Source organism: Poromitra crassiceps (assembly GCF_964638095.1).
Source record: "Poromitra crassiceps genome assembly, chromosome: 6".
NCBI classification, from domain to species: domain Eukaryota; kingdom Metazoa; phylum Chordata; class Actinopteri; order Beryciformes; family Melamphaidae; genus Poromitra; species Poromitra crassiceps.
In genome coordinates, this window is record NC_139627.1 from 64078006 (window position 1) to 64105956 (window position 27951).

General features: G+C 45.2%; 1 protein-coding gene across 1 annotated transcript; it reads left to right on the forward strand.

The window, feature by feature from the left end:
- The first annotated feature begins 1126 nt into the window (after positions 1-1126).
- Positions 1127-27951, forward strand: LOC310778034 (serine/threonine-protein kinase LATS1-like). The gene is made up of 10 exons (XM_083638350.1): positions 1127-1266; positions 1968-2451; positions 5144-5294; positions 8139-9407; positions 10915-11117; positions 20015-20242; positions 21209-21563; positions 23598-23780; positions 24735-24841; positions 25460-27951. Exons 2-10 carry the CDS (start codon positions 2098-2100, stop codon positions 25967-25969), a joined length of 3360 nt encoding a protein of 1119 aa, XP_083494476.1. The 5' UTR covers positions 1127-1266; positions 1968-2097; the 3' UTR covers positions 25970-27951.

Genomic DNA, 27951 nt, shown 5'->3' on the forward strand with positions numbered 1-27951 from the left:
ACCATGAGGCACATGGAGAACTTCTTCATCAAGATCCAGTAAGAGAGACATAGAGATATTGTGTGTGTGTGTGTGTGTGTGTGTGTGTGTGTGTGTGTGTGTGTGTGTGTGTGTGTGTGTGTGTGTGTGTTTGTGTGTGTGTGTGTGTGTGTGTGTGTGTGTGTGTGTGTGTGTGTGTGTGTGTGTGTGTGTGTGTGGAATGGATGGATGGATGATGGATTGATTGAATGATGGATTAATTGTTTGCTTTCTTTCAGTGTGCAAAAGTCATCTTAATATATCCATCAATAACACAAATTGTCTAATTATGGGTTAGTCATATCCATAATTGATGTTTCCTATAATTAATAGGCATGATATAACCATACATCTAATTCTGTTCATAATTTAAAAAATATAGTGCAAACTATAAATATTCTAATGCATTGCATATATTTAAATTGTCATTGTCATTCATAAGGTGAGCACCCTGTGCAGTGCATAAACTAAACAGCGAATGGCAATATGCTGCCCATATATCTTCAGTTCCCCATAGTGAGGATCCCTTGAATAAAACCTGAGTTTCTCCACTCCACTTCAAAGTGTTGCATGGAATGAATAGACTCACGTTTTGATTTGAGGAGTTGTAGGAGCATTCAGATGTGGCAGGCAGGCTGGTTCAGTCAGAGTGTTCATCAGAGGACCTCACACACAGCTCCCTAACTCCTCCTCAGGTGATTCCCATGAGCCTTTTGACACCTTCAGACCTTCAGGTAACAATTCACAGACACACATTTCCACATGAGAAACTGAATGCACTTGTACTACAAACCTTTTGTATACACAACGGCACCTAAAACAAATAACTTCACTCTGCTTTTCTTCCCCTCTCCTCAGAGAGCCAGAGAGTCACTCAGGAGCAAGGGGCATTGAGTAGCTACTGTATGCAACCTCATTCATTGGCCCAATGAGAAAGGACCAGAATACATTCTGTAATCTGGGAGAAATAGCTCAGTGGAGTATAAATGGATTTGGGTGGAGAAATATGCACTTTTAGTGTGAAAACAGAGAGCATCCCTGACCGGAAGTGTGTTGCGTCTAGCTTTACACGGCTGATACTTGTCACTCAGACATCCCAGGAATTCAACACGGCTAGGAAGCTGCTAGCTCGACACAGGAGGGACATTTTAGTCTCAAATCACCTCTTTGAGACACACATCATTCAAGGGACTGTCGTTTTATCCCCAATAAGAAACGTGTCAAGGAACGCGGCAACTATAACCACAGGTAAGTTGTTAGACAAGGCTAATTGTTGTCATTACGAGCTACGTTAGCAAGCTAATTCCCAACCTGTTGTTGAATTAGCTGCGTTAGCCTAGCTAGTAGCAGCTAACGGGTGCCTTTCAGACACAGGCCGCGGTGGCAATGGTGTCCGGCTGTTTGATTTGATGTAAAGTAAAAATTAGATAACTGTACTTTTGCAGCTTAATTTTTTTGCTAGCGTTTTAGGCATTACGTTAAGATATATGGACACATGGGACTATTAATGACGTCAACATTTAACGTATCCCATCCTGGCACACAACAATTAGCTTAGCTCTGTTTAGCGTGCACTGCGCATGTGCGTGCCGTGCACCGCTAACAGCGCTAGCAAGTGGATGGGGCTTGTTGTGACCTCTGATTCGGCCTTAAAGGAATATAATTGGCAGATGTCTTGAACTAAACTTAGATCAAAGGTGATCTCTTCATAACGTTACACCCGGGTTAGTTAAATATTTTCGCAAGTAAATCTATATCTAATTTCTCGTCTTGGTTCCATTGTAACTTGCTGTGCATTAAGAGCCAGGTTGTAGTCATATATCTCTTCTGCTTTTACATCTCATTTGTCCATCCTGTCGGCTAACATCGAGACTGCTTCATATGAATGGTTGATCATCTGTACTTTTATTTAAAATTTATTTATTTATTTATTTATTTATTTATTTCAGGAGAATGCAGCAGCTGTGAAGTCAGAGCCCAGCCTTGAGAGCAGTCCTCAGCCCTGCTATACCCGCGCAGTCAGCCAGTACTGCGTGCCATCCTGTTCATCCCTTTAATCGTCGACATACATGTTCTTACATGAAGAGAGGCGAGAAACCCGAAGGATACAGACAGATGAGACCCAAGACTTTCCCCGCCAGCAACTACAGTGGCAACAGCCAGCAGATGCTGCAGGAAATACGAGAGAGTCTCCGCAACCTGTCCAGGCCCTCCGACCCGCCGAAGGTGGACCTGGCGGGAGCCGGCAAAATGCTGTCCGAAGACCCGCGGCAACAAGGGCGCTGTAGCAACCCCAAAAACCCCTACCACAAGGCCTTGCAGGAGATCCGCAAGTCCTTGATGCCCTTTGCAAACGAGCCCAGCACAGCAGGCCGGACGACTGAGGTTAACCGACAGATGCTGCAGGAACTCCTGTCCGCTGGCTTTGAGGAGGTGAGACAGACATGTTGTACCATGATTTATCTATCGCCAAGAGGTAGACCGAGCACACAGGCATGTTGTACTAGGGCTGGGCGATAAAACGATAGCAATATATACCGCGATAGAGACGTCATCGATAACAATAAAAAAAATGGTTCGATAAGGGCGTTCGATAGAGCGCTTCCCTCTGCTCCATGGCTCATACAGCCAATCATGTACCTTGTTACTACAAGTGATGCGGAAACAGCCAATCATTTAACAGACAAACTCTCGGTGCACCTGCCCCCGCTCAAAAACACAGGGTTTTGTTTTTGTTTTATTGGCCTGAGACCACGTAGTGGCACAATAAGACAGATGTGATAGAATGAAAGAATGAAGTAAATAGACATGGGTCATTGAATGTGCCCGAATTTATATATTTTGTGCAGGAACAGAAATTGAAGTTCTTTAGTTTTTTTTTTACTTAACGTTAGTAAATAGGCTATGTTCTGCTGTCTGCATGTGTGTCTCTCCCGTCATCTCATCTGTGCGTCCTTTCACGCACCCCCTCTCGAGAAAGTGTGACGTCACGGGCGTGCATGAGGGATTGAAGTCGAATGATGCAGGTTAAACAGCAGCAAGCAGTATCATTAATTAACATTGATTGGTGTCTGAAACTAGGCCTCTTTGGGTCCTTGAATTTGAGGGAATTGGGCCTGGAAAGTCCTTGAAAAGTCATTGAATTTGATTTTTTTTTAAGTGTGAGAACCCTGTAAACAGCCAATCATATCCCTTGACAATGAGCAGTGTTAGTGACGCGAACAGCAAGTTTGGTCTCACCCGGCACCACACCACCATGTGAAATGGAACAACAGAGGAGGAGATGAGTGGGAGAAGATGTGGAGGAATTACTTGTCAATAAGGGACACCGAAAGCAGAACACTGTTGTATGTAAACGTTACAAAGAATTCGATGCGAGTGAGTTTCAATTCATGTTAACGTAGATTGACAATGTGTTAACGTGTTCTATTAATAGCGTTACCTTCACGAGCCCGCAGTCTTCTGCGCCCGGTACATTAACGTTAATGTTAGACACCAATTTCACAAATACAGACGTCTGTAACATTACTTTGCGGAATGCGGGGCAGCTCATTCACTGATTCACTTAACGTTAACCCTACAACTCTGAAATACACGTTACCAAACATTTATTTTAGAAGGCTGGCATCACTAGGCTGTCATCAAAATAAAACATCACCATGTCTGTAAATTACTGCTTGCACTTGCACTCAGAGTGTGTGTGTGTGTGTGTGTGTGTGTGTGTGTGTGTGACAAATTACCTGTGTGACTTGAAAATAAGGGGGCAAAATAAAGTTGTTGAATGCAACCTTTTCTTATGATTTTTTTATTAATAAAAATGGGTACCGTAATTAAAATGATCAATAATTATCTATATCGACTGATTTTATTATCAATACACTTTTTAACTATATCGCCCAGCCCTATGTTGTACTGTGTTTTATCTCTCATCAAGAGGAGGTAGACAGAACACACACACATGTTGTACTGTGAGACCAGGTCGCGCCATGGACTGCTGAGGAATGTCATGCTATACTTAACTCTATTAAAGACAATGACGAGTTATTTGAAATATGAAAAACATCCAAAGTGGAATGACCAGCTTGAACAGTTGACTGAATGCACAAGTTAGTTTCTTCGCTGGCAAATGCCATGTCTTGTTGTGCCAGTTTATATCTAGCTGGTATAACTGAAGCAGTTGGGCCTAATATTTTATGTGAGGAAAAAAAATATTTTGACTCACAGTTGCCATAACTAAAGATATATGGACTGTTTTCTGTGTAGGTAACACTTACATCTTTTTAAAATGAGTGCATAAATTTGCTCCCCGCATAGTGTGAACAACAGGACTGTTTGTGTGTTCATCGTCATCTTGTTCTGGAACCAGCTTGCAGGTGCTGCTGAGTGTGTGTGTGTTACAGATGGAGACGGAAATTAAATGAATCGAATGAAAATGAAATGATCGAAATCTTGGAGGCAATTTTTGCCCCTTGATCATAGTTTTTAGGGGCATTCTAACATTTCTCGAGGCATTTTTGCCCCTGGCTGATTTCTTAGAGACTAACTGTTTTACAAGCAACACACGTTGATTGATTGGCCTGTTTCACATAAAATCAACACAAATGGGGGGCACGGTGGCTCAGTGGTAGAGCTGTCGCCTCGCAGTCAGAAGGTCCTGGGTTCGATTCTCGCCTGGGACACTGCGGGCGCTGTGGTTGTGTTCCCCCCATATCTTCAGTGCCTACTGCCCAGGTGGGGTATCTCGTCGTAAGGGCCTTTCTGTCTGTGTGGAGTTTGCATGTTCTCCCCGTGCTCCCCCAGGGGGGTTCCTCCGTATATAACCCCCCCATTAAAAACATGCAGAAGATCAGATCGTCATCGTCATCCGACCAGTGACGACAACATCCGAAGTCGGTCCCCGGGCACTGTACGAGAAAGCGACCACTGCTCCTGGCCTGCCCCTCGGAGGAAAGGACAAAGCCAGGATGGGTTAAATGCAGAGGACAAATTTCACCGGTCACCGTCAGCATGTGTGTGTTTGTGGCCCTCCGTGCATGTGTTGATGTGTAACCGTGTGACAATAAAAGACGGGCTTGTCCGTCTAAAATCGTGTTTCGTGTTTAAATGGTCGATGTTGTTTCTTCAGGAAATGGTGATCCTGGCTCTGAAGAAGACCAACAGTCGCAGTATGGAGGCAGCTATAGAGTACATCAGTAAGATGAGCTACCAGGACCCGGTGAGGGAGCAGATGGCTGCTATCGCTGCCCGGCCCGTCAACGCGGGCATGAAACCCTCAGGTAGGAACCAACTGCTGGACTCCCTCTCCTTTAGCCAGGCTTGCTGCTTCCATTGTTGCCGGATCTGGGACATTTGTTTGAGGAATGACAAACAATACCCACTGACGGAGGGAGTGAGACACTGCATCACTCATCAGGGGGGCAGGGGAAGGCATTCTACTGTAATGAAACATAAAGGATGTTTTTGGCTTTCTTTCATAGTGATAGTTATAGTGTTATAGACATAGTGTTTTTTCAATGGTGAGTCTAGAAAGGAGCAGGGATTAAAGTTCTCCGTCGCTACGACGGATTTCCGTCTATTGGAGCCAGATATGAAATGTGAAAAATACCAAAATTAAAGCCCCTTTGTATATTTTCAATGTGTATTGTTTTGAGTTTGAATGAAAGCTTTTATTTTGAAAAATTCCGACCGGACGTCCAAATGATTCTCCTGGGTTGTGTTCAAGCCACAATAAGCCTGAAAATGTATTGCTACGGTTTCCAGGTTGAACGTCATGTTTCCTTGCCTGTTTCAATGCACCACTATGTTCGCTGATAAATGTTTTGCTACGTTGTGCTATGTTTTCGGCCCGCTGAACGCGACCCTGCAAAGCCACTCCATGTAACGCTAGGGGTCCACCCGCAATGCCGACCTTAGGTTTAGGCGTGGGGGTGGGAGAGGTTAGGTTTAGGCGTGGGGGCTGGGAGACCCTAGCTCCAGCCGGTCCCCACCGACACGCTGCACGCCGCCTCGCTCAGCTGGTTCTGCTTGTGGGCTATCGGCACTGTGGCCTGTCCGCACATAGACGCGCCACCGTAACGCTAAACAAAACACTGTTGCCGATCTGCCTCTCAGACAGCGTTAGTTCCTAACGTTAAATTATCCATGACAGCATTGGACTGAAGAAGTTTGTTATTGTGAGAATTGGAGTTAATTTATTACTGCAAAGGTGGAGGAACTTTGAAAAAATGCGCGATGCGGAGTTGTCTTTTATTGGACACGGACAGGTAAAACTTGCTAACACACACGCTCAAACGTTTGCTGCAGTAACGTTAACGTTATTATTTTCGGTGTATTTTCCCCCCTGACAGCGCGGGGGGTTGACACTTTTTCCACGACCACATGTCACTAATTGTCATTTCCACCATAAAGATGCATGTCAGCAGAATAACGTTATTTGATGGAGAGAAAACGTCTAGTGGAGTTTCACTAGCGTCAACGCTAACGTTATTGAATGAGCTATAGGCACCTATCTGTAACGCAACATGATAACATTAACAAACAACTGTTGCTAGCGCAGTAACTAGTTGGTTACTAACTTTCTGGTTAGCATAGATGTGTCAGCTACTGCTAGTCTCTGAGTTAGTTGATAACAATATGTTGATTTCATCTGTTACCTGACTCCATGATAGTTATGTAATTCTGAGGGATGTTTTAGATGTAACCGTGTGCAGTGGGATGTTTCCTCTTCACTTGATGCTGAACTGTAACACTAGCGTTAGGTGGTTAGCCTAGGCATGCTAGGTGTTGTCTGACAGTATTAATTGGTGTGTTTTCATAACAGTAGGCTACCAGACCATCAGCTCAGTGGGACAGGAGGGGTGAGAGTTTGGGTGGAGCAGAGCTGTGTGACTGGTGGAAGAGAACCTCCTTAGTTGGGACATGTTTGAGAATGTTGTTGTAGTTCCTGTGGCTACTGTTAGTTATAATTGTTATACTGATCCCTTAACCTACTTGTTTGACTCGATAAAAAACATATATATATTAATTGTGATTTATTATAACCAGTAATTTTCACATGTCTCTGTTGGCATACCTACGTGGAACCTTATAACATCAGCCCAGAACACAATTCATGCATCATTAGGCCTACTGCATGTTTGGGAACTTGAGAGTGAAATGAGTGTGATGTACACACTGTCTGCCCTTTTTTACATGAAAACCCATGTGAAGCGACGGCACGGTAGGGAAAAAGCGGACACTCTAGAAAGCCCGAAATAGCTAAAATAGGCCTCGAAAAATTTTCAGTCAAAAGATTTTATTTTGCTTTAACCCCTGAAGGAGCCCTTGCACACGTGGTAGGCCTATACAAGAATCACTCAGTAGTGTAAAGAAGTGCAAAGGCTCGACAGTGACCGCCCACTTTTTCTCAGTTCTTTTTCCACAAGAGAATGAATTCCCCATTAATTTTCTCCATAGACATTTAGAAAAAAAACATTATCCAACATTTCACTTGGAGCTACAAAAAAATAATAGAAAATATAATTTTTGATTATTTTTCAGACTTTTTCCTCCCAACTTCACATGAAGCGGTAGCCAGTAGCTACACACATCTGGTGACATCTTATACCAGTGTTGACAGTGAAATATGAGAACGCATAAATGCTTCTTTATTGTAAAGAATGAGATTTGTTTAATGCTGCTGGATACAGATATAGTTGTTTTCAGTGTTTGGGTCGTTATTTAGAAAATATCAGCTACGTAAAGCCTTAAATATACGTAGTATAGCCTGCTTAGGTAACTTTGTGAAAATGCGTGTCTGATTACCACTGGTGGTGTTGGCAAGTGAGTTGTCAGGATATTCTGTTTTAAATGATGGCGTTAAACACAGTATTGAGTTCACCTGAACTTAGAGGTTTAAGCAACATGTTTAATTACTAGTTGAGCTACAATTAGCAAAGCTACTCAACAGTGAGTGATTTGTGCTGATAGTCTTATATCTGTTAATGCACGGTATCTACTGTAATGGTTTATATTTTGGGCTTGTCTGGTGTCTGGTTTTTCATCAGTGCATCTGTACCTGAAAACACTGTCAATCTTCTGCTTTTATAACAGTCTTTTATGTTCTCCTCTTGCGTTTGCAGGTGCTTCTCACATCCAGCAGCCTGTGTTGAGGAGGCCGAGCTGGAAGGGCTCCAAGGAGTCTCTGGCCCAGCGGCACGGTCCTCTCCTGGTGGATGGAATGATGTACCGCTCCGACAGCCCCGGACCCCCGGGAGAGCGGCCGCCGCCGCCTGCCTTCCCTCAGGGTCACCTCGCCAACAGCCAGAGAGTCAACCCTCCCCTGCCCCCGCAGGTGCGCAGTGTCACACCTCCGCCAAACCGCGGCGCCACCCCTCCTCCGCCCACCTGGGACAGCAACCCGGCAACCAAGCGCTTCTCTGGCAACATGGATTACCTGGTGCCGCGCATCTCTCCGGTACCCCAGGGCGCCTGGCCCGACGGCTACCCAGCCCCTGCTCCCCAGAACCAGCCCAGGATCAGCCCGGTGCCGGTGGGCCGCCAGCCCATTATCATGCAGAGCTCCGGGGGCAACAAGTTCACCTTCCCCTCCGGCTGGCAGAACGGCTCCTCTCAGCCAGACTACATGGCGGGGGGCGGCCGGCAGCAGCCGCCTCCTCCCCCGTATCCGCTCAACCAGAGCAGCCGGCACAGCCCCACCGACCAGGCGGGAGGACCCGCGTCCTCTCCTTCCTACGTCAACGGCGGCAACCTCCCTCAGTCCATGCTGGTTCCCAACCGCAACAGCCACAACCTGGACATGTACAACATGGGCTCCCCTCAGTCGTGGTCCCAACAAGCCCCGCTGGCCCCCGCCCAGTCCCAGTCTTCCCCCGGTAATAACGGCAGCGGCGGCCAGGACCTGTCCCCGTCGTGGCAGCACAACGTGCCCGTCCGCTCCAACTCCTTCACCGGCCGAGCGGCCGGCTCCCAGCCCTCTGCCACCACCGTCACCGCCATCACCCAGGCGCCCATCCTGCAGCCCGTCAAGAGCATGCGCGTGCAGAAGCCGGAGCTGCACACGGCCGTGGCCCCCACGCACCCTCCCTGGATGCAGCAGCCCCCGGCCCCGGCCCCGCCCCCGCCGCCTGCCACTGCTTACCCAGAGCCCCCGGGCCCCGGACCTCAGGTCGCTGTCGTAGCGGAGGTGCCCAGCTACCAGGGCCCTCCGCCCCCCTACCCCAAACACCTCCTCCCGCAGGCGGCCGCGCCCTCTCCTCCTCCGTCCTACGACCCAGGGGCCAACAAGCCCGGGGCCGCGAGGGAGGAGCCGGCCGAGGAGGAGGGCGGAGCCTCCGGAGACAACAAGGCGGCGGAAGGCCTCGAAAGCAACGCTGCGGCGGAGAAGCAAGGTTTTTATAGTTTTGCGTGTGTGTGTGTGTGTGTGTGTGTGTGTGTGTGTGTGTGTGTATATTCTGTTATAACTTTTATTTTTCAACTTCAGTTTAGTTTTAATTCGTTTTTAAAACTGGTTTGCTAGTTTTTTTAATGCTTAGTTTTAAGTTGACTTTTTATTTCAGTGTTTTAGTCTTTTTTTGTAATATGGGGTATTTGTCAGGAGTGAGGTACAAAAAGGTCAGAAAAAGTGTAATCAAATCTTCACAAAACATCACACCATTTGAAAATGTATTCACTTAACTCATTAAGTGCCATAGACGACCTAACTCGTCTTACATAATCCAGCGCTTAAGTGCCAAGGACGAGCTAACTCGTCTTACATAAACATTTTTTTTTTTTGACGGTGGGACATCAATCAACCCCTTTTACATCTTCGAGATAACTATTTGGAGCAAGAGCATGTGTGTAATCTATTTTACCGACCACTAAGTGGCGACAGAGACAGATAGAAGCCACAGCCACGGACCCGTGGACCAAAAGCAGCCTCCTCCTGCGGAAATGGCTTGGCGATTTTACAGTCAGAAGCCCGGAGACGGAGACACACACACAGAACGGACAGAGATCCCCTCCGCCCCGGAGCCGCGGAGCAACGCGCGAACACACACACACACACACACACACACACACACACACACACACACACACACACACACACACACCGCGGGAGCAAGCCATTCAAGGAAATGGCGAGGCGATTTGACAGTAATCCATTTCAGACTCGTCTTGCCCGAGAGCGGCCGCACGCAGACAGGCAGGCAGGCAGCAGCAGCAACGCGCTTCTGACACGCCCGCTGTTAGAGCCAGGAGGAAGGAGGAGAAGACACACGGAGGGAGGAGTTTGAATGAGAGGGGTGTTTCCTGTTGTTATGGAGGAAATTACTGTTCAAAACTATTGTTTAGAATGTCTGACGGTCTTACTGATGCCAAAAATGAATGGTTAAAGTGACTGTTTCACAAAAAGCCATTTATCTCTGAATAAATTTCCAGACGCTGAAACCATGCTGTACTCAACGGCTAATATCTACATAACTACTAACTCTGCAAACTAACTCTTTTAGACAGAGAAAGCACACATTCTATTAGTTATTTTTAGATGATTGGTGTTCATGAATTCTTAACAGAAAAGAATCCTCGGCTGTTCTAAAATGAGCCAGAATCGTCAAAAACACCCCTGGCACAACTTACCTACAGGAATGAAAACATGGCTGGCATTCAATGTGTTAAGACGGATCACAAATGACAACTATAAAACATGTCTCAGTCAGTGTTTGTCGTTAACCAGAATCCACCCAACATACTATATATATATGGAATAAATGGACAAAGATGATGAATCTAAACACATTTTCCCTATCATTTTAGTTTATTTTAGTTTTGTAAACACACTTTTTCAGTCGTCGTTTTTTGGTGAAGCCTCATTTTTATAAACGATTTTTTTCGTAAACTATCATAACTTTGCAGAGAAGGAGAAACAGATCACGACGTCGCCCGTTCCCGTGCGCCGTAGCAAGAAGGACGAGGAGCGGCGGGGGGAGTCGTCCAGAGTGCCTCTGTACTCCCCCCAGGCCTTCAAGTTCTTCATGGAGCAGCACGTGGAGAACATCCTGAAGAACCACCAGATGAGGATCTGCAGGAGGAAGCAGCTGGAGAGCGAGATGCAAAGGGTGAGAAGTCACAACAATTACAGATATGGATATTTTGGGACAATACCAAATTTTCCAAACACCGCAATTGGCCGATACCGAGAGCCAATTTTTGCCCTGTGAAAATAATTTATACTCTGCCCTTCATTACTTTGCAATGAATATAGGTTCTGAATATGTGAATATAGAATATGTATATTCTATATAGACCTTATTCGATTGACGTCACTCACGTACGGGCACGCCCACCGCTGCCATGTTCTTGACATAGCGCTGCAGCTCTCAAGTGACAGCCTATGTGAGAGCAGAGTTTATAGGAAGCTAGCCGCCGTTAGCGTTACCTGTATCGTTCCAATTGTGTTCGGATGGTGACCTGCGTTAGGCATGGCTGTAGTAATGACAGCAATAAAGTCCCCGTGGTTTGTTTCTATCTCTACCGTCCACAGACGTGAAGGGAGCGAGACGGAGGATACGTCAGCAGCACAGGAGATGTGTGGATAGTTAGGAGAGACAGGTGAAACTTTCTGACAGCTCCTCACAGCAAAGTCTGTTGACCTCGTTTTTTCTTTTGTTTATTTATTACAGGCATTAACGGCAGCATACAAACAACAACTGTGGGGTTTTTATTGCTGTCATCACTATCGCTATTTTGTAATGCAACAGAAACGACAATAAGGCTGTTTAGTTGTCAGCTGCAGCAGTGCAGTTGACGGTTTGTCAACAATATGGTGCCGTCCAGGGTTAGCGAATAAGGTCTATAGTATATTATTATGCATATATAATGCATATGAATATAAATAGACTTTTATTGTAACAACTTTCACATAATTGAATAAATAGAAACCAAATGAATATAGATATAACATATTTTATTGTAACATTCTTTCAGATCACCAAAAATGCCCTTCTTAACTAAAATAAATAACATTCATTGTTATCCCACCCTGATAGGCTGTGCTTCCATTCAAACCTTCACTTCTTTGCAACAGATTAGTGTTATGTTAATGTTATGTTATGTTAATGAGTATCGGCCACGCCTTTCTGTGCAGAGTTTTAGAGTTGCTCCGATCGATCGGCACTTGATCGGAATCGGCCGATTTGGCCTTTTTCGGCTTTGATCGGAGTTATCAAAAGTGCCGATCAAACAAGGCCGATCAGAATGACACAAAATCTGCAAGAACTACTACCAGAGACGTTTCAATATAGAGATAGTGCACTCCCAGGCTGCCAAGTAGTATTCTTCCGGTCTCCTAAAGGGCAGCTTGTGATTGGCTGTCTCTCCGTGTCATGAAGCTTCATTGGCTCCCAAGTTTCCTTAGGGGGCGTGGTGGTAGTGGCGAAAAAGTGTTTGGAAGTTGCACTCTCTCTATAGCGAAAGCAGCTTGGGCGAGAACAAACAGCACAGCAGCTAACATGGCGTCGCCTGTCTGGCAATTTTACAACTTGTTGGAGAAGGACAACAAATTTGCCGTTTGCATTGTGTGCTCAAAGGAGATACCGCGTGGAGGAACGCAGCAGAAGAGTTTCAACACTACGAACCTCATAAGACATTTGAAGGTTTCCCACGTCAAGGAATTTGAGGAGTTTACAAAGTTGGCGAGCGCGCAGCAACCCGTACGCCAATCACTCACCTAACTGTAACAGAGACATTGAAACGACAGCAACCCTACAGCAACGACAGCAAGAAACGAAAAGAAATAAATGCAAAGCTAATGGAATTCATATGTCTTGATCAGCAGCCGCTGTCTGTTGTGGAAGACCTCGGGTTCAAACGCCTCATATCCTGCTTGGATCCACGTTACACGCTGCCAGGACGTAAATATTTAACTGACGTTTGCCTGCCGGAAATATACCAAATTGTGTACAAGCACATCGAGAGCCTTATGAAAGACAACACCACGTCAATCAGCTTCACGACTGACATTTGGAGTTCGAGTGTCTGTCCTATGTCCATGCTGAGCCTAAAGGTCCTTACACATCGGAGAGCGTTTTTTTCGTGCGATTAATTCGCACGTCAATAATATTTTCCGAACCTATATCAGTCAATGCAACCATGCATACCAATGGCGAAGTTTCGCTGAGCGTTATTGCGGTGTTTATTTTTTCGAACCACGGTCGATTTTTCAGAAATTCGCTTCCGACGTGTACACATCTGTGGCTGTGATTGACAGGTGGGTCAAAACTCGCATCGTAATTTCGTGCCGTATATTCGCATCGCTCTTGATGTGTAAGGACCTTTACTGCGCAGTTTATTGATGAAAAGTTCGACCTGAACAAAGTTGTACTTCACTCACAACAGTTTTCTGGGTCACACACCGCGGAGGCTATCGCTGCAGCTTTCACAGACATGTTCCAAGCTGTGTTGGTGCACATGTTGTGTACATAGTATTATATTTTTTGTTTTATAAGACTATTTATTTTTCCACAGGAAAGCTACAGTATAGGCTACAGTCTACTCTGTAATAAATAATAATAAAACGGTTGTCAATTCATGATACTTTCTCATCTCCTAATTTTAATACTTAATATACAATGTCGATGTTGTTAAGAATAATTAAATATATGAATAATGCGACACAATAAATAGAAGGCTTGAATTGATGGATTTGACGCGGTGATCGGTGATCGGCCATATCGGGATCGGCAGATACTGCTTCCAGTGATCGGTGATCGGCCTCAAAAAAGCTGATCGGAGCATCTCTACAGAGTTTGCATGTTCTCCCTGTGCTCCTCTGGGGTTTCCTCCTGCTAAAAACATGCAAAAAAAAACGACCAGAGTATTGGCCACTGCCATTGGTGGATTGTAGTGAACAATGCAAAAATCTGCCCTTTCCGAAGTTCACCGATCTATCTGTGCATCACTAACAATGGCAGCATCTTACTGCAGTGGTTCTCATAGTGGGCTCCTTGAGGGGGTTTCAGGGTAGCCTAGGTAAACCCAGCCACCACGTGACCTGCTCTCTCAGTTCCCAGTCACTAGCGTCTAGCGAACGGGCCATTCAAATCGATTTCTGCGGCGGTTGAAAGACTCCCGCAGACCCGCAGCCACCCCGCAGCCAATGAGTGACGGCGTGACTGCCAACATCAGTCCTGCCGTGATCGGCCAATCAGAGAGTGCGTCTTTGTCAATGACGTGTAACAGCTGCAGCGGCTTAGCACTACCTAGCCGTTAGCATTTGGCCTCTCTAAAGCATAGCTCCCGAGCTAGCTACTAGCTGGCTAGCTATATGGCTATGCAACTACGTGAGGAAATTCAAGTGAAAACAGCTGTTGAGGTTGAGGTCTGTTGATCAAAATAACACCTAGCGTTATCGAAATCGGATTTTAGCGGACCATACAAGCCAGGGCTTCAGAGCTGATCACCTGGACACATTTTATGGCGAAATTATCTGATAAACTTGTCTGTGCTGCTCTGTGGTGATCAGCTAATGTCTTCATAGCATTGTGATTATGATTTAATGCATTATGGAAGATAAACGCTGGTTTAACATAATTAAAATAATTCCCTACCAAACATGTAAAGTGACGCTTCTGGGCAGTAGACCATTTGGGCATAACATTATGTAATGTGACATGAGATCACCACATTTCAATAAATATAACGTTTTTGCACATTTGAATGCTGCTGGTCGTTTGTTTAATGCTGTATATATTGGATATTTAAAGCTGATACACTTTACACAATCAAATCTAACTTATTCACAGCAATACACAGTCCAGTAGTACAGTGGGCTAATTGTTTGAATTATATCGAAATATATTTGCATGGTGTAGCATGTAATGCAGATAATGTAGCTAGATACTCTGACACAGAAAGGCAGACAAGCTAGCAGCAGGGATCTTGTCACACTGATTCCAGATAAACTCCTCTGTCTAGCCAGCTATACAATATTGATCAAAATAACACCTATATCGAAATCGGATTTTAGCGGACCATACAAGCCGGGGCTTCAGAGCTGATCACCTGGACACATTTTACGGCGAAATTATCTGATAAACTTGTCTGTGCAGCTCTGTGGTGATCAGCTAATGTCTTCGCATTGTGATTATGATTTAATGCATTATGGAAGATAAACGCTGGAAGGCTGGGTAGCATTAGCTGACGTCATCCAGGCTACAGTAACATTAGGCTATTATAGTTATGAAACGCTGAAATATTTTGTGAACGCACCAATAGTTAGAGAAGGAAACCTCTCTTTGCATTTTATTTTTTAATAAAAGTAGGCTACTTGTGATATCTCACGTGGTCGATCATCATTGCAAATTTATGTGAACAGCTAGGTTTAATGACAAATATGGAATATCACCCAAGGAAATACCACGGTTTAATGCCAACAGATAAACCATACAGATTTGTTGTAATTGTGAACACATAAGGGAGCAAAGACATGGTTTTCAAGCATAACACAATGTACAACTTTTATTCAAAGACAGGATTGAAAAATATAGGTCACTTGTATTCACTTCAGTAATGTCAGGTCTCAGTCGCATTCACGCTAACCTCTTAACTTCTAGCTAGGTCAAACACACCTTAACGTTATGAGTGTGGCCGTTTTGGATTAACATTAAGTCCACGATCAAGTCTAGCATTTCGGTATATTCCTACCTCTTAACATCTAGCTAGCTAGGTTGGATCTGGAATATGATATCGGCTTGATACATTTGATTATAGCTACTCATACAGCCGTGTGGAGCTTATCTAGCTAGGTTGCATCTGGAATATGATATCAAGCCAGTAATGTAGCTAGCTAGCGTTAAATAGGTTTATCTGTAACCACGCTGAAATGTGAGGGCATTAACGTTAATATTTCTAGCTAGGTCAAACACACCTTAACGTTATGAGTGTGGCCGTTTTGGATTAACATTAAGTCCACGATCAAGTCTAGCATTTCGGTATATTCCTACCTCTTAACATCTAGCTAGCTAGGTTGGATCTGGAATATGATATCGGCTTGATACATTTGATTGTAGCTACTCATACAGCCGTGTGGAGCTTATCTAGCTAGGTTGCATCTGGAATATGATATCAAGCCAGTAATGTAGCTAGCTAGCGTTAAATAGGTTTATCTGTAACCACGCTGAAATGTGAGGGCATTAACGTTAATATTTCTAGCTAGGTCAAACACACCTTAACGTTATGAGTGTGGCCGTTTTGGATTAACATTAAGTCCACGATCAAGTCTAGCATTTCGGTATATTCCTACCTCTTAACATCTAGCTAGCTAGGTTGGATCTGGAATATGATATCGGCTTGATACATTTGATTGTAGCTACTCATACAGCCGTGTGGAGCTTATCTAGCTAGGTTGCATCTGGAATATGATATCAAGCCAGTAATGTAGCTAGCTAGCGTTAAATAGGTTTATCTGTAACCACGCTGAAATGTGAGGGCATTAACGTTAATATTTCTAGCTAGGTCAAACACACCTTAACGTTATGAGTGTGGCCGTTTTGGATTCACATTAAGTCCACGATCAAGTCTAGCATTTCGGTATATTCCTACCTCTTAACATCTAGCTAGCTAGGTTGGATCTGGAATATGATATCAAGGCTTGATACATTTGATTGTAGCTACTCATACAGCCGTGTGGAGCTTATCTAGCTAGGTTGCATCTGGAATATGATATCAAGCCAGTAATGTCAGGTCTCAGTCGCATTCACGCTAACCTCTTAACGTCTAGCTATAGCTAGGTTACATCTGGATTATGTATAATATACAGTATAATACTACGCTCACTACGTCATGACATTCACATTAACGCCTCCAAAAATCTACTGTAGCTAGCTAGCGTTAAATAGGTTTATCTGTAACCACGCTGAAATGTGAGGGCATTAACGTTAATATTTCAATTAGGTCAAACACACCTTACCGTTATGACTGCGGCCGTTTTTGATTAAAATTAGCGTTAAGTCCATGATCAAATCTAGCATTTCGGTATATTCAGTGTGTGTGTGTGAAAAGGATGTTAGCATGCTAGCATTATTAGCACAGAATGTATACAGTCCATGGTACAACGTTAGCCCTTCAAGTCCTGAGGCGAACAGCACTGGAGGATGAAGTCTGCAGTCTGGCATTCAGTGTCCAGCATAACAAGCACGCCTGTTTCCTCATCAGGTTGGCAGCAGCTGTATAGATGATGACTGTTCTTCACAGCCACAAATATCTCTCCAGATCTGCGGCCATCTGCAGCAGGGATCGAGGTTTGGGTCCGTGTAGACACGTCCTGTTCCTCTTTCATTCCCTGACCACCGTCACGCGATGTTCTCTCTTCTTGTAGCTGGTTGTAACCATTTGCGTGCTAGCAGTACTGAAATGAAAAGTGTTAGCTCGCTTGCTAACAACAAAGGTCGCAGAGCGATGACGCCATCTGCTGCACTGCGCATGTGCTCTGTGCACAAAGCTGGTTGGATGACGGTTGCGTAATGGAGCGGTCTATCGGGGGGGGGCCAACAACCGCAGGAAATCGTTTAACAATGGTGGGAATCCAGACCATAGTGACTGAGAACAGGTCTGAGAGCAGGTCACGTGGGGGATGGGTTTACCCAGGCTAGTTTCAGGGCATCCCCAGCCAAAAGGCAGATATTTTATTTTCACTATACAGCAGTGTAGGAATTTAGCCAGGGGCAAAAATGCCCCCAGAAATCTCAGAATGCCCCTAAAAACCATGATCCAGGGGCAAAAATTGCCACCAAGATTTTGCTAATTTTATTTTCATTCAATTTCCATGTCCATCTCTAACACACTCAGCAGACAGTGGGGGCAAAAGTTGCCCCCAAAATATGTTTTAATTTCCTACACTGCTATACAGTGTGTTTACATGTACACAATAAACAGATAACTGAGAATAATCAGGTAACTGGTAATCATCTGATATCCGTGTTTACATGCACTTAGTAAATAGCAGGAACTCACCTCAAAGTGTGTGAGTGGACATTGACGGCAATAAATAAACCTGATGACTCAGCAGTAACTTAGGTGTGTTTGTTTTCTCATAAACTGATAACGGCCTTTATCTGGTAAAGGATGCCGTTTGCATGACACTTGACTAATCAGGTAACTCTAGAAATCCCATAATAAACAGTTTATTAGTGCGCATCATGTAAACACACTCATAATAGTGACACAATGACAGAATGTATGACTATTTTGATCATGGGTTTCATACACTTTCTGTAATAACATCTAAAAGCAAACATCTTATCAGATGGGCGTCCCTGCATGGGACAAACTCTTATCAAATGGGCGTCCGTGGTCTGATCTGTGCCAGTTTAGAGCTCCTCGATGTGAAAAGGTTTGAGAACCACTGCCTTATAGAGGTGTGAATCACCAGATGCCCCACGATACAATAGTATTGCAATATGCTAGTATTGCGATATTGCAATATATTTTGATTTATTACCTTTTTTCAACTGCAAATGATGTCCCCAAAGGATTTTTTTTGGTCAACATCTGTTTTGATCTAATCAAATTAACTTTCCAGTCTGTTCATCTCACTTCAATCATTTTTATTGCAGTAAAATGTGATTGTCAAGCAGACCGACTGACCAACACGGTCATAAAAACCAAACAAATGTTGCATGATGCACTTGACATTTTGTAGAATAAAATATCACGATACTTGGCATTTGATACGATATATTGCCCACAAAATATCGCGATACAATGCTGTCTCGATTCCTGCCCCCCCACCCCTACTGCCTTAGTGTACCTTTTTGATGTTAAGATGGATAGTTTGACATCTTGAGTCGTACATATTTTCCTTCTCCAGACACTTGATTCTAAGCTTTCACTCCTTCCACACTGTTTTCCTCTTTACTCTCTTGTCACCACTGTGTTATCTTCATTCAGAAATGTCTGTTGTAGTACTTTACTCTCTTGTCACCACTGTTATCTTCATTCAGAAATGTCTGCTGTAGTACTTTACTCTCTTGTCATCCCTGTTATCTTTATACAGAAATGTCTGCTGTAGTACTTCTCATGCTGCTGTTCTACTTTTTCTTATTCTTAGCTGTCCTTTCTCCTCTCTCTCTCTCCTTGCTGTTACTAACAGCTGATGTAAAAAGGTAGCAGTATCTCTGCTTTGCTGTGACATGGATCAGTCCACACACATCACTTCTTGAAGTAAGCTGTTGTTGACCCACTGGCCGTTTGTATTTTAAAACGACGACTACCTCCTCTGACAACAGCATGTTGCCCCCTAGTGGCCAAAGCAAACGCATGTCACTCTGTGCAATTCACCTCACTGATTGCACCATTGCTTGTACATTTCTGTTGTGCTAAAATACGGGAATGATTTGTATGTTTGTCTGTAGTGTAGCTCACCTTAAATGTATTTTACAGGGCTGGGCAATAGATCAATATTATATTGATATTGTGATATGAGCCTCTCACTAGATAGTCTTAGATTTTGGATATGATGATGTGGCGTAAGTGTCGTCTTTTCCTGGTTTTAAAGGCTGCATTACAATAAAGTGGTGTCATCTTCTGAACTTACCACACTGTTCTAGCTGTTCTATTATTTGCCTTTGGCCACTTAGTCTTTATTATTAGTCATATATCCACATTACTGATGATTATTATTGATCAGAAATCTCATTGTGTAAATAGCCTATTTTGTGAAAGCACCAAATACAATATTGTCACAATATCAATATAGTTATTGGGTCAAAAAGGATGAAATAGTGATATTTGATTTTGTCCATATCGCCCAGCCCTATTTGCACTGGTTGCCCTCAGTGTCGTCTTAACTGTTGATTCTCTTGGTGGCAATTTATTTCTAACCTGGACTAACCATACCGTATGTCTCATCATAGGCTGCATCTGTTTTTTATTTATTATATAAAAAAAAATACTTTTTGAGGCTTTTGGGAATTTTGAGTGCTATGAAATATGACTTTGGACTCTGCCCTGTGCTCAGGTGGGGTTGTCCATAGACGCACAGGAGCAGATGCGTATGATGCTCTGCCAGAAAGAGTCCAACTACATCCGGCTGAAGCGGGCCAAGATGGACAAGTGCATGTTCAAGCGGATCAAGACCCTGGGCATCGGGGCCTTCGGCGAGGTCTGCCTGGCCAGGAAGGAGGACACGGGGGCGCTGTACGCCATGAAGACACTACGCAAGAAAGACGTGCTGCTGAGGAACCAGGTCAGAGAAAAAAATCAAGGCCTTGAAATTTTTTGAAAATAGACATGGGTCAGTGAAAGTCCTTGAATGGATATACAGTAGAAATTCAAGTTCTTTTGATATATTTGAGTTAGGGATGCACATTTTCCACAAATTCCGAACTCGATCAGTCGTAACGTTAACGAGCAATCAATCGAGTAATCGTAATTAAAAATACAAAATTTTCCAAACCATACCAAATGTGTTTTTTCCTCAATAAAACCCTTATTTATACAGCAGCAACTTATTGTATATTTCTCACAGCATCGCATAGCATAGCCATAGCCTACGCTATGAAACACATAAAAATGTAGAGGCATAAATTTTAGACATCAACATTTTCCCAGAATCCCCGCCGCGGCCGCTGCCTAGGTCCACTTACCGCAGATTGTTATTTTTTCTGCTCGCGGTGCGTCGCAGCTCTTAAACGCTGATGCGGAGTTGCTCAGCTCCAGTCCAAGTGACACTAGGATCCGAATGAACATTGTTCAAGTGATTGTTGTTGTACGTGGGTCGCAACTCTTCCTCGCTGATGGTGGGTTGCTAGCTTTAGCACACTCGTCAACACCGGCTCTCATCAACAACATAAGTCCCCACTTCCTGTTCTACGGTAACTCTGAGGGGACATCCACAGAGCCTCGCATACACACTGAACAGTCTGTTACAGTGATATCATTGCGCCCTCTGGAGGATCATTGAAAAATGATTTGAAAAAACTGTTCTACTGACAGAATCCACGTTGCTTTTATGTTTTGTTGTGATCTAGTAAATTTTCACATGCTCGAGTAAATCCTTAACGAGCGAGTAATCAAGCTTCGATTAATTGTGTGCATCCCTAATTTCAGTTTAAAGTCCCTGGAAACCAAAATCCACAAAAACCTTCTAACTATGTTATTTAGGGTCTTATGTGATTAATTGGATGTTTAACAAGGTGTGTGAACCCCGCAGGTGGCCCACGTGAAGGCGGAGCGGGACATCCTGGCGGAGGCGGACAACGAGTGGGTGGTGCGTCTCTACTACTCGTTCCAGGACAAAGACAACCTGTACTTTGTGATGGACTACATCCCCGGAGGAGACATGATGAGCCTGCTGATCCGCCTGGGCATCTTCAGGGAGGAGCTGGCCCAGTTCTACATCGCCGAGCTCACCTGCGCTGTGGAGAGCGTCCACAAGATGGGCTTCATCCACCGCGACATCAAGCCCGACAACATCCTCATCGACCGAGACGGACACATCAAGCTCACCGACTTCGGCCTCTGCACCGGCTTCCGCTGGACGCACGACTCCAAATACTACCAGAGTGGTTGGTGTCACGTTCTGTTTTGCTGCTTTAGCAGAGAGTTGTGTTTTAGAAGAAAATCCCAAAATGTTAAATTCACACTATGCCCCTCATAATGTCAAACTCCAAGGCTTTCTCTAGAGGTTTTACGGAGACTTAGGTGATGATATCACCAGTTGATTTGGTTTTCAACCAGCACAGGAAGTTGAAGACTTCATAAAAACTACATAACATCCTTTAGGAACAAACGGTAGAGCATAGGGTTAAACCAGTATATAATTATACAGTTGACAATTTTGGCCTTGAATTAAAAATTGTGATGTGAGCCAGTTAACCCATTTGGCTCAATCCCACCACACTTAACAGCCCTGCACAGCTCGTCCCCACTCGGCTCCACTCGTCTCTACTCGATGGATGTTTTGCTTCGACCGGCGCTCGATCGGCCCCCACCCACCCCCGCCCACAGCTGGTCGTCTAAAAATAGCGACCGCATATCTGTCCTTCGGCTATAACATAACGTTACAATTAAATCCATCCACAGAACTTTTAAACTGTTTATGAAATACTGGTGCCTCTAAATGACCTACAGTGTACATGGGCAAATGTGACAATCGGCCAAGAGAATGATATCACAGGCATGCTGCGCTGTGCGGGGACGGGAGAGGCGCAACAGAGTGAAGCCTCTACCCCGCAGCCTCTCACCAGGCAAGACCGGGGCTTCCAAACACCCGCTGCGGCCTAGCGGAGCGCTGCAGCCTCCACTCAGCTACAGAGCTCCCTGAGCGAGCAGCGGACTTTTTTCTCAGACAATTGAACACCCGCCACGATTTTATTTCACCGGAGGTGAAGGCAGCAACACAAAATACTGATGGAAATATACATAACAGAAGATAAGGTAAGACCACTAAACTGGTATGCAGCCGCCAGCATTGCATTGACAGTCAGTAGACAGAGTAAACACGATTCTCTCTGACCAATCAGTAGCCATCAGAGTTTTACGTCACCATTTGGGACCTACTCGCCAGCCCGAAGTACCCCGACGAGGCAGGGACCAAAAGTAGCACGACTCGGCCACAAAACAAACCGAGCTGGGCCGGTTTTTGATGGTGGGATGAGACCAAAAGTCGAGTCGAGCGGAGCGGGACCGCGCTACTAGCTGCTGTGGAATTGGGCCAATTGATACCTGATGTAGCATTTGTGTGTGTATCCCTTTAAGGGTTCGCGGTCTTAAAGGGATACGCACACAAATGAGGGATATACACGCAAATGCTGCATCAGGTATCAATGGGTTAATTCCCAGACACACCAAGCCGACAGTTACCCCCGTCGGCCATGTCTGTGCGTCTGTCACTCTAGTATTTGTGGGGTGTCCTTCTGTACCGTTGGCTCTACTCTGCTTTGACCGTGGCTTTTCTGGCCGATTCGTTGGTGAGAGAAGTCACTCTGATTGGCTGGTCGGGGGTAGTGAACCGGCGCAGAAGAAGATGAAGAAGAGAGGGGGCACACAAAACGCTCTGCTCATTTTCCAAATTCATCTCATCTGATCATTTTCACTACGACGCGCCTTGGGGAAAGCCCCTTGCGCCTGCCGCTGTATGATATCACCCGTGTAGGTCGGTTTCTCCTTATTTTCCACCTCCACCTCTTCCTACCCTCTTCCATAAGCAAAGGACCAGACAAGAGCCTGACGACACCAGCGCCACTTTTTATCAGACATACTCTTGATTAGAAATAGCTATATTACGAAGCCCTTGAAGTGAGCGTAATGGCAGGCAAACGCTATTTCCTGAATCAAGTCTCACGCAGACGCAGAACATACGTGCTAGCTGCCCGTTAGCCGCCGTGTTTATGGTGTGCTCAAATGCAACTTTTTGGCCACAACACAGGAGATGCGGGGTGACGTATTGGTTGGCCTCTAGGTGCTGCTAGTCCTGTCTAGTTCTCCCGGTGTGTCTGGTGCTTTAGTGCCGTCCACCTCTCAGTCAAGTACATTTGACCTTTTCATTTGGGTGCGTGTCTGTGAAAAGCACTTCAAACTGCTGTGTCGTGTGTTCCCAGGAGACCATGTGAGGCAGGACAGTATGGACTTCAGTAAGGAATGGGAAGACCCCGCTAACTGCCGCTGTGGAGACCGTCTGAAACCTCTGGAGAGGAGGAAGGCCAGGCAGCACCAGCGCTGTTTGGCCCACTCACTAGTGGGAACACCCAACTACATAGCACCAGAGGTGCTGCTCCGAACAGGTACACTACATAGTCCCAGAGGTGCTGCTCTGAACAGGTACACTACATAGTCCCAGAGGTGCTGCTCTGAACAGGTACACTACATAGCACCAGAGGTGCTGCTCTGAACAGGTACACTACATAGTCCCAGAGGGGCTGCTCTGAACAGGTACACTACATAGTCCCAGAGGTGCTGCTCTGAACAGGTACACTACATAGTCCCAGAGGTGCTGCTCTGAACAGGTACACTACATAGCCCCAGAGGGGCTAAAAATATATATATTGTGATATTTGATTTTGTCCATATTGCCCAGACCTACCTTGTTAGCGTCTTTAGCATTCGTAGCATGCATAATTTGAAAGCAAGGGGTTGAAGTGATAAACACTACATTCTGAAGTGGAAAGCAGACAGATTACACAGTTCAAACATCAGGAAAACTAATGATAAATACATAATCGTGCATATCTGACCCGGATGAACACAGTGCACAGTGTGGTGCCCCTGGGTGACCACACTTGAAGTGCATCCCTCCTTCCACAAAAAGTCAAATTTACTATAGAGAGGCAAAGTGACCGCTACTTCCTGCTTCAGCACTGTACCAGAGATTTTCATCCGCCATTTATTTTCACATACACATTTTGTAAAATGCGTATAAAAATAGTTGTACTTGTTCAAACCAAACAATTCAGATATATTTACAAACAGGGGAGACCATAATAACATTTCACTCAGACAAAACGTAAAGAAATTGCGGATTTGAAGAAAATATTTTTTTCAATGTTTTTTTTTGTTGGTCCGAGTGAAATGTTCTATGGTCTTTTCCAATTCTAAATATAGCTGAACCGTTTGGTTTGATGAAGTAAAACTATTTTCTATAATCATCTTACGAAATGTAGGGATGTTGTCATCTGTCATATCAAATGCTGAACTACTTTAAAACTGTTTTTCTGTGATGTGTAAATGTTTTCCTTAAGGATACACCCAGCTCTGTGATTGGTGGAGTGTTGGCGTCATCCTGTATGAAATGGTTGTCGGACAGCCTCCCTTCTTAGCAACCACGCCCCTGGAAACCCAGCTGAAGGTATGTTAAACACTTCCAGTGGAAGGTTAGACAGACATAGACCACACTGTCTCTCTGCCAGTGGAAGGTTAGACAGGCACAGACCACACTGTCTCTCTGCCAGTGGAAGGTTAGACAGGCACAGACCACACTGTCTCTCTGCCAGTGGAAGGTTAGACAGGCACAGACCACACTGTCTCTCTGCCAGTGGAAGGTTAGACAGGCACAGACCACACTGTCTCTCTGCCAGTGGAAGGTTAGACAGGCACAGACCACACTGTCTCTCTGCCAGTGGAAGGTTAGACAGGCACAGACCACACTGTCTCTCTGCCAGTGGAAGGTTAGACAGACATAGACCACACTGTCTCTCTGCCAGTGGAAGGTTAGTACCAGACTGTCTCTCTGCCAGTGGAAGGTTAGACAGGCACATACCACACTGTCTCTGCCAGTGGAAGGTTAGTACCAGACTGTCTCTCTGCCAGTGGAAGGTTAGACAGGCACAGACCACACTGTCTCTCTGTCAGTGGAAGGTTAGACAGGCACAGACCACACTGTCTCTGTCAGTGGAAGGTTAGACAGACACAGACCACACTGTCTCTCTGCACATTGTCTCTAATGCTTTTGCACGTTTGGGCCCAGGTGATCAACTGGCAGAGCACGCTGCACATCCCCCCTCAAGCCAAGCTGAGCGCGGAGGCGTCGGACCTCATCGTCAAACTGTGCCGCGGCCCCGAGGACCGTCTGGGCAAGGACGGGGCGGACGAGATCAAGGCGCAGCCCTTCTTCCGCGACATCGACTTCTCCAGCGACCTGCGCCAACAGGGGGCGCCCTACGTCCCCACCATCGCCCACTGCACCGACACCTCCAACTTCGACCCCGTGGACCCAGAGAAGCTGTGGAGCAACGACAGCGAGGGCGAGGGCAACCACAACGACACGCTGAGCGGCTGGTTCCGTAACGGCAAGCACCCCGAGCACGCCTTCTACGAGTTCACCTTCCGCCGCTTCTTCGACGACAACGGCCACCCGTACAGCTGCCCCAAGCCCATTGAGTACGAGGGCTACGACGGGGACGAGGCAGAGGACGGCCCGGGACAGGAGGAGGCCTCCAGCACCGCCACGCAGGGTCGAGACCTGGTCTACGTCTAGCGCCTCCTGGCTGCCCAGCTGCATTATGGGACGATGCAAGGGCCAAGACCTGGTCTACGTCTAGCGCCTCCTGGCCTGGAGTCTGGGTGTCTAATTTATCCAACTGTGCTTAGGAACCCTACTGAGGATGAACTAAAAGAATGACTAACCTATCCAGTGACTGCACGCACACCTGCAATGCAATTTCCCTGTTCAATTGATAATCAGGCTCATTTATATGAGTCATGTGGTTAATTGGCATTGACCATTTATGGTTGGATTGGGGCGGATCCACATGTGGAATGTCCCAGTTGGACTGTGATTGGTTGGTTACAGGGGGAAATTGCCTGCAGCAGGTGTTCGCACTGTCAGAATTTAGTTGACTTAAATTATTGGCCCTAAGTTGTCTTGTTTACGTTAGAACTGTTATTATATATTTTACAACACTACTTTATGCGGGGAATACCTTTGCTGACCTTTTGACACTAGATTGTGAAACACAGATTGATGGCGTGGACACTGGACAGTTACTGGACAGTCACTGGACAAGTTAGTCATAGTTTTTAGTCGGGATTCTAGACACATATTGCTAAATGAGACCCCTGGAGGGGCAGGGGGTTGTTGTGGTGGTACAGCATTTGAAACCTAGCACATAGGAGAGCACGTCTTGAGGAGGCATCACTACATCTTAGGCTTTCAGAACACTGCAGCAGATGGTCACATCAACAGAGCGTTCTGTAGAGACCAGTGTGCTCTCAGAGAAGACGGAGACTATCAGGGTGCTCTCTTGGCAAAGCCCCCTTAAGCCTTTATTTATTGAAGAAAGTGTAACTGGTGATGCTAGTTTAGAGATGCCATTTGAGTCTGGGGGGTTTTGTTGTTGGAATGTTGCTTTTATCTGAAATGGTTTTAATTTATATTTGAATACGTCTGTTGCAATGGGGATTTAGTGAGGCGACTTGTAGAATATTGCAGGGATAAATGACTCTAATTATTCGTTGCTGTGCCTTTTGATCTTTTGCTGTCTTTCACCAAATATAAGAGGTTTAATAATAATCAGACTGGCATTACACAATGAGAATAGATGTAGTTGATTGGACTAGGTTTGTATTGTTTATTTTTCTAATTTATACCTAAAAATGTATTTATAAATCAAGTTGTACACAGCTGATGTAAATATTTCTCTTCCCTGTCACTCAGCAGATGTCTCTCTCTCTCTCGTAGGGCAGGCTCTGTCCTCTCTCTGCTGCTTCTGCCATTCCTTCTCTGTAGATATTTCCATGGGTGATTTGTTGTGTGCTTTCTCTGACATCTAGCCAAGCCAGAAACCTACATCACGTCTTCACAGGGACTCTACAGATGGAGCTGGTGGCTTCTTCACAACTCTCCTTGTTTCATTGTCATCCCAATTTCATGCTCGCCTCTCAACCAAAGCACTATATAGTTGTGTTCCTACATGTGGCAGACCTACAGCTCTACATGACATAAACACCCTGCGTTTAGGCTTCTAGTCCTGACCAGCCAAGCTTACATTGCAATGACCCGCGGAGGCTTTAGCATGCTAGTGATTAGCTCCTTTTCCTTCCCTTATTTTTGGACCCGTTCTTCTCTTCCTGCGGCTTCCATCTTTGGAGAAACTGTGTTGTGTTGTGCCTCTGCACTGAGAAAAGAAAGACCGGAGTGATGCTCTGTCACATACATGATCATATCGCGTCTGCTTGTACCTTGTGTTTAGAAAGCTCTCTGAATGTAGTTGTGTAATACAGTGACCACTGGCGTTGTGCACTGCTTTTGTGTCATGTAAAGGTGAGATCATTTGATTGTTGTGTACATGTTGTGCTCTGGGAGGATGGGTACAGGGAAGAGGGGGATCAATAAAGAATGTAAAGAACAACACCTGTTTTACATGCACACTAAGCGTGTTAGGAGTAGGTCTACCAGCTATGCATCACACCACTACATGCAAGTCTTTGCTTATGGTTAGAGGAGCTGCAACGATTAAT

Bases quoted from the DNA above. Each gene is read 5' to 3' on its own strand.
- LOC310778034 (XM_083638350.1), top strand. From the start codon at position 2,098: ATGAAGAGAGGCGAGAAACCCGAAGGATACAGACAGATGAGACCCAAG. The intron at 2,452-5,143 runs GTGAGACAGACA...TTGTTTCTTCAG, and splicing joins TGTCCGCTGGCTTTGAGGAG to GAAATGGTGATCCTGGCTCT. The intron at 24,842-25,459 runs GTATGTTAAACA...GTTTGGGCCCAG, and splicing joins CCCTGGAAACCCAGCTGAAG to GTGATCAACTGGCAGAGCAC.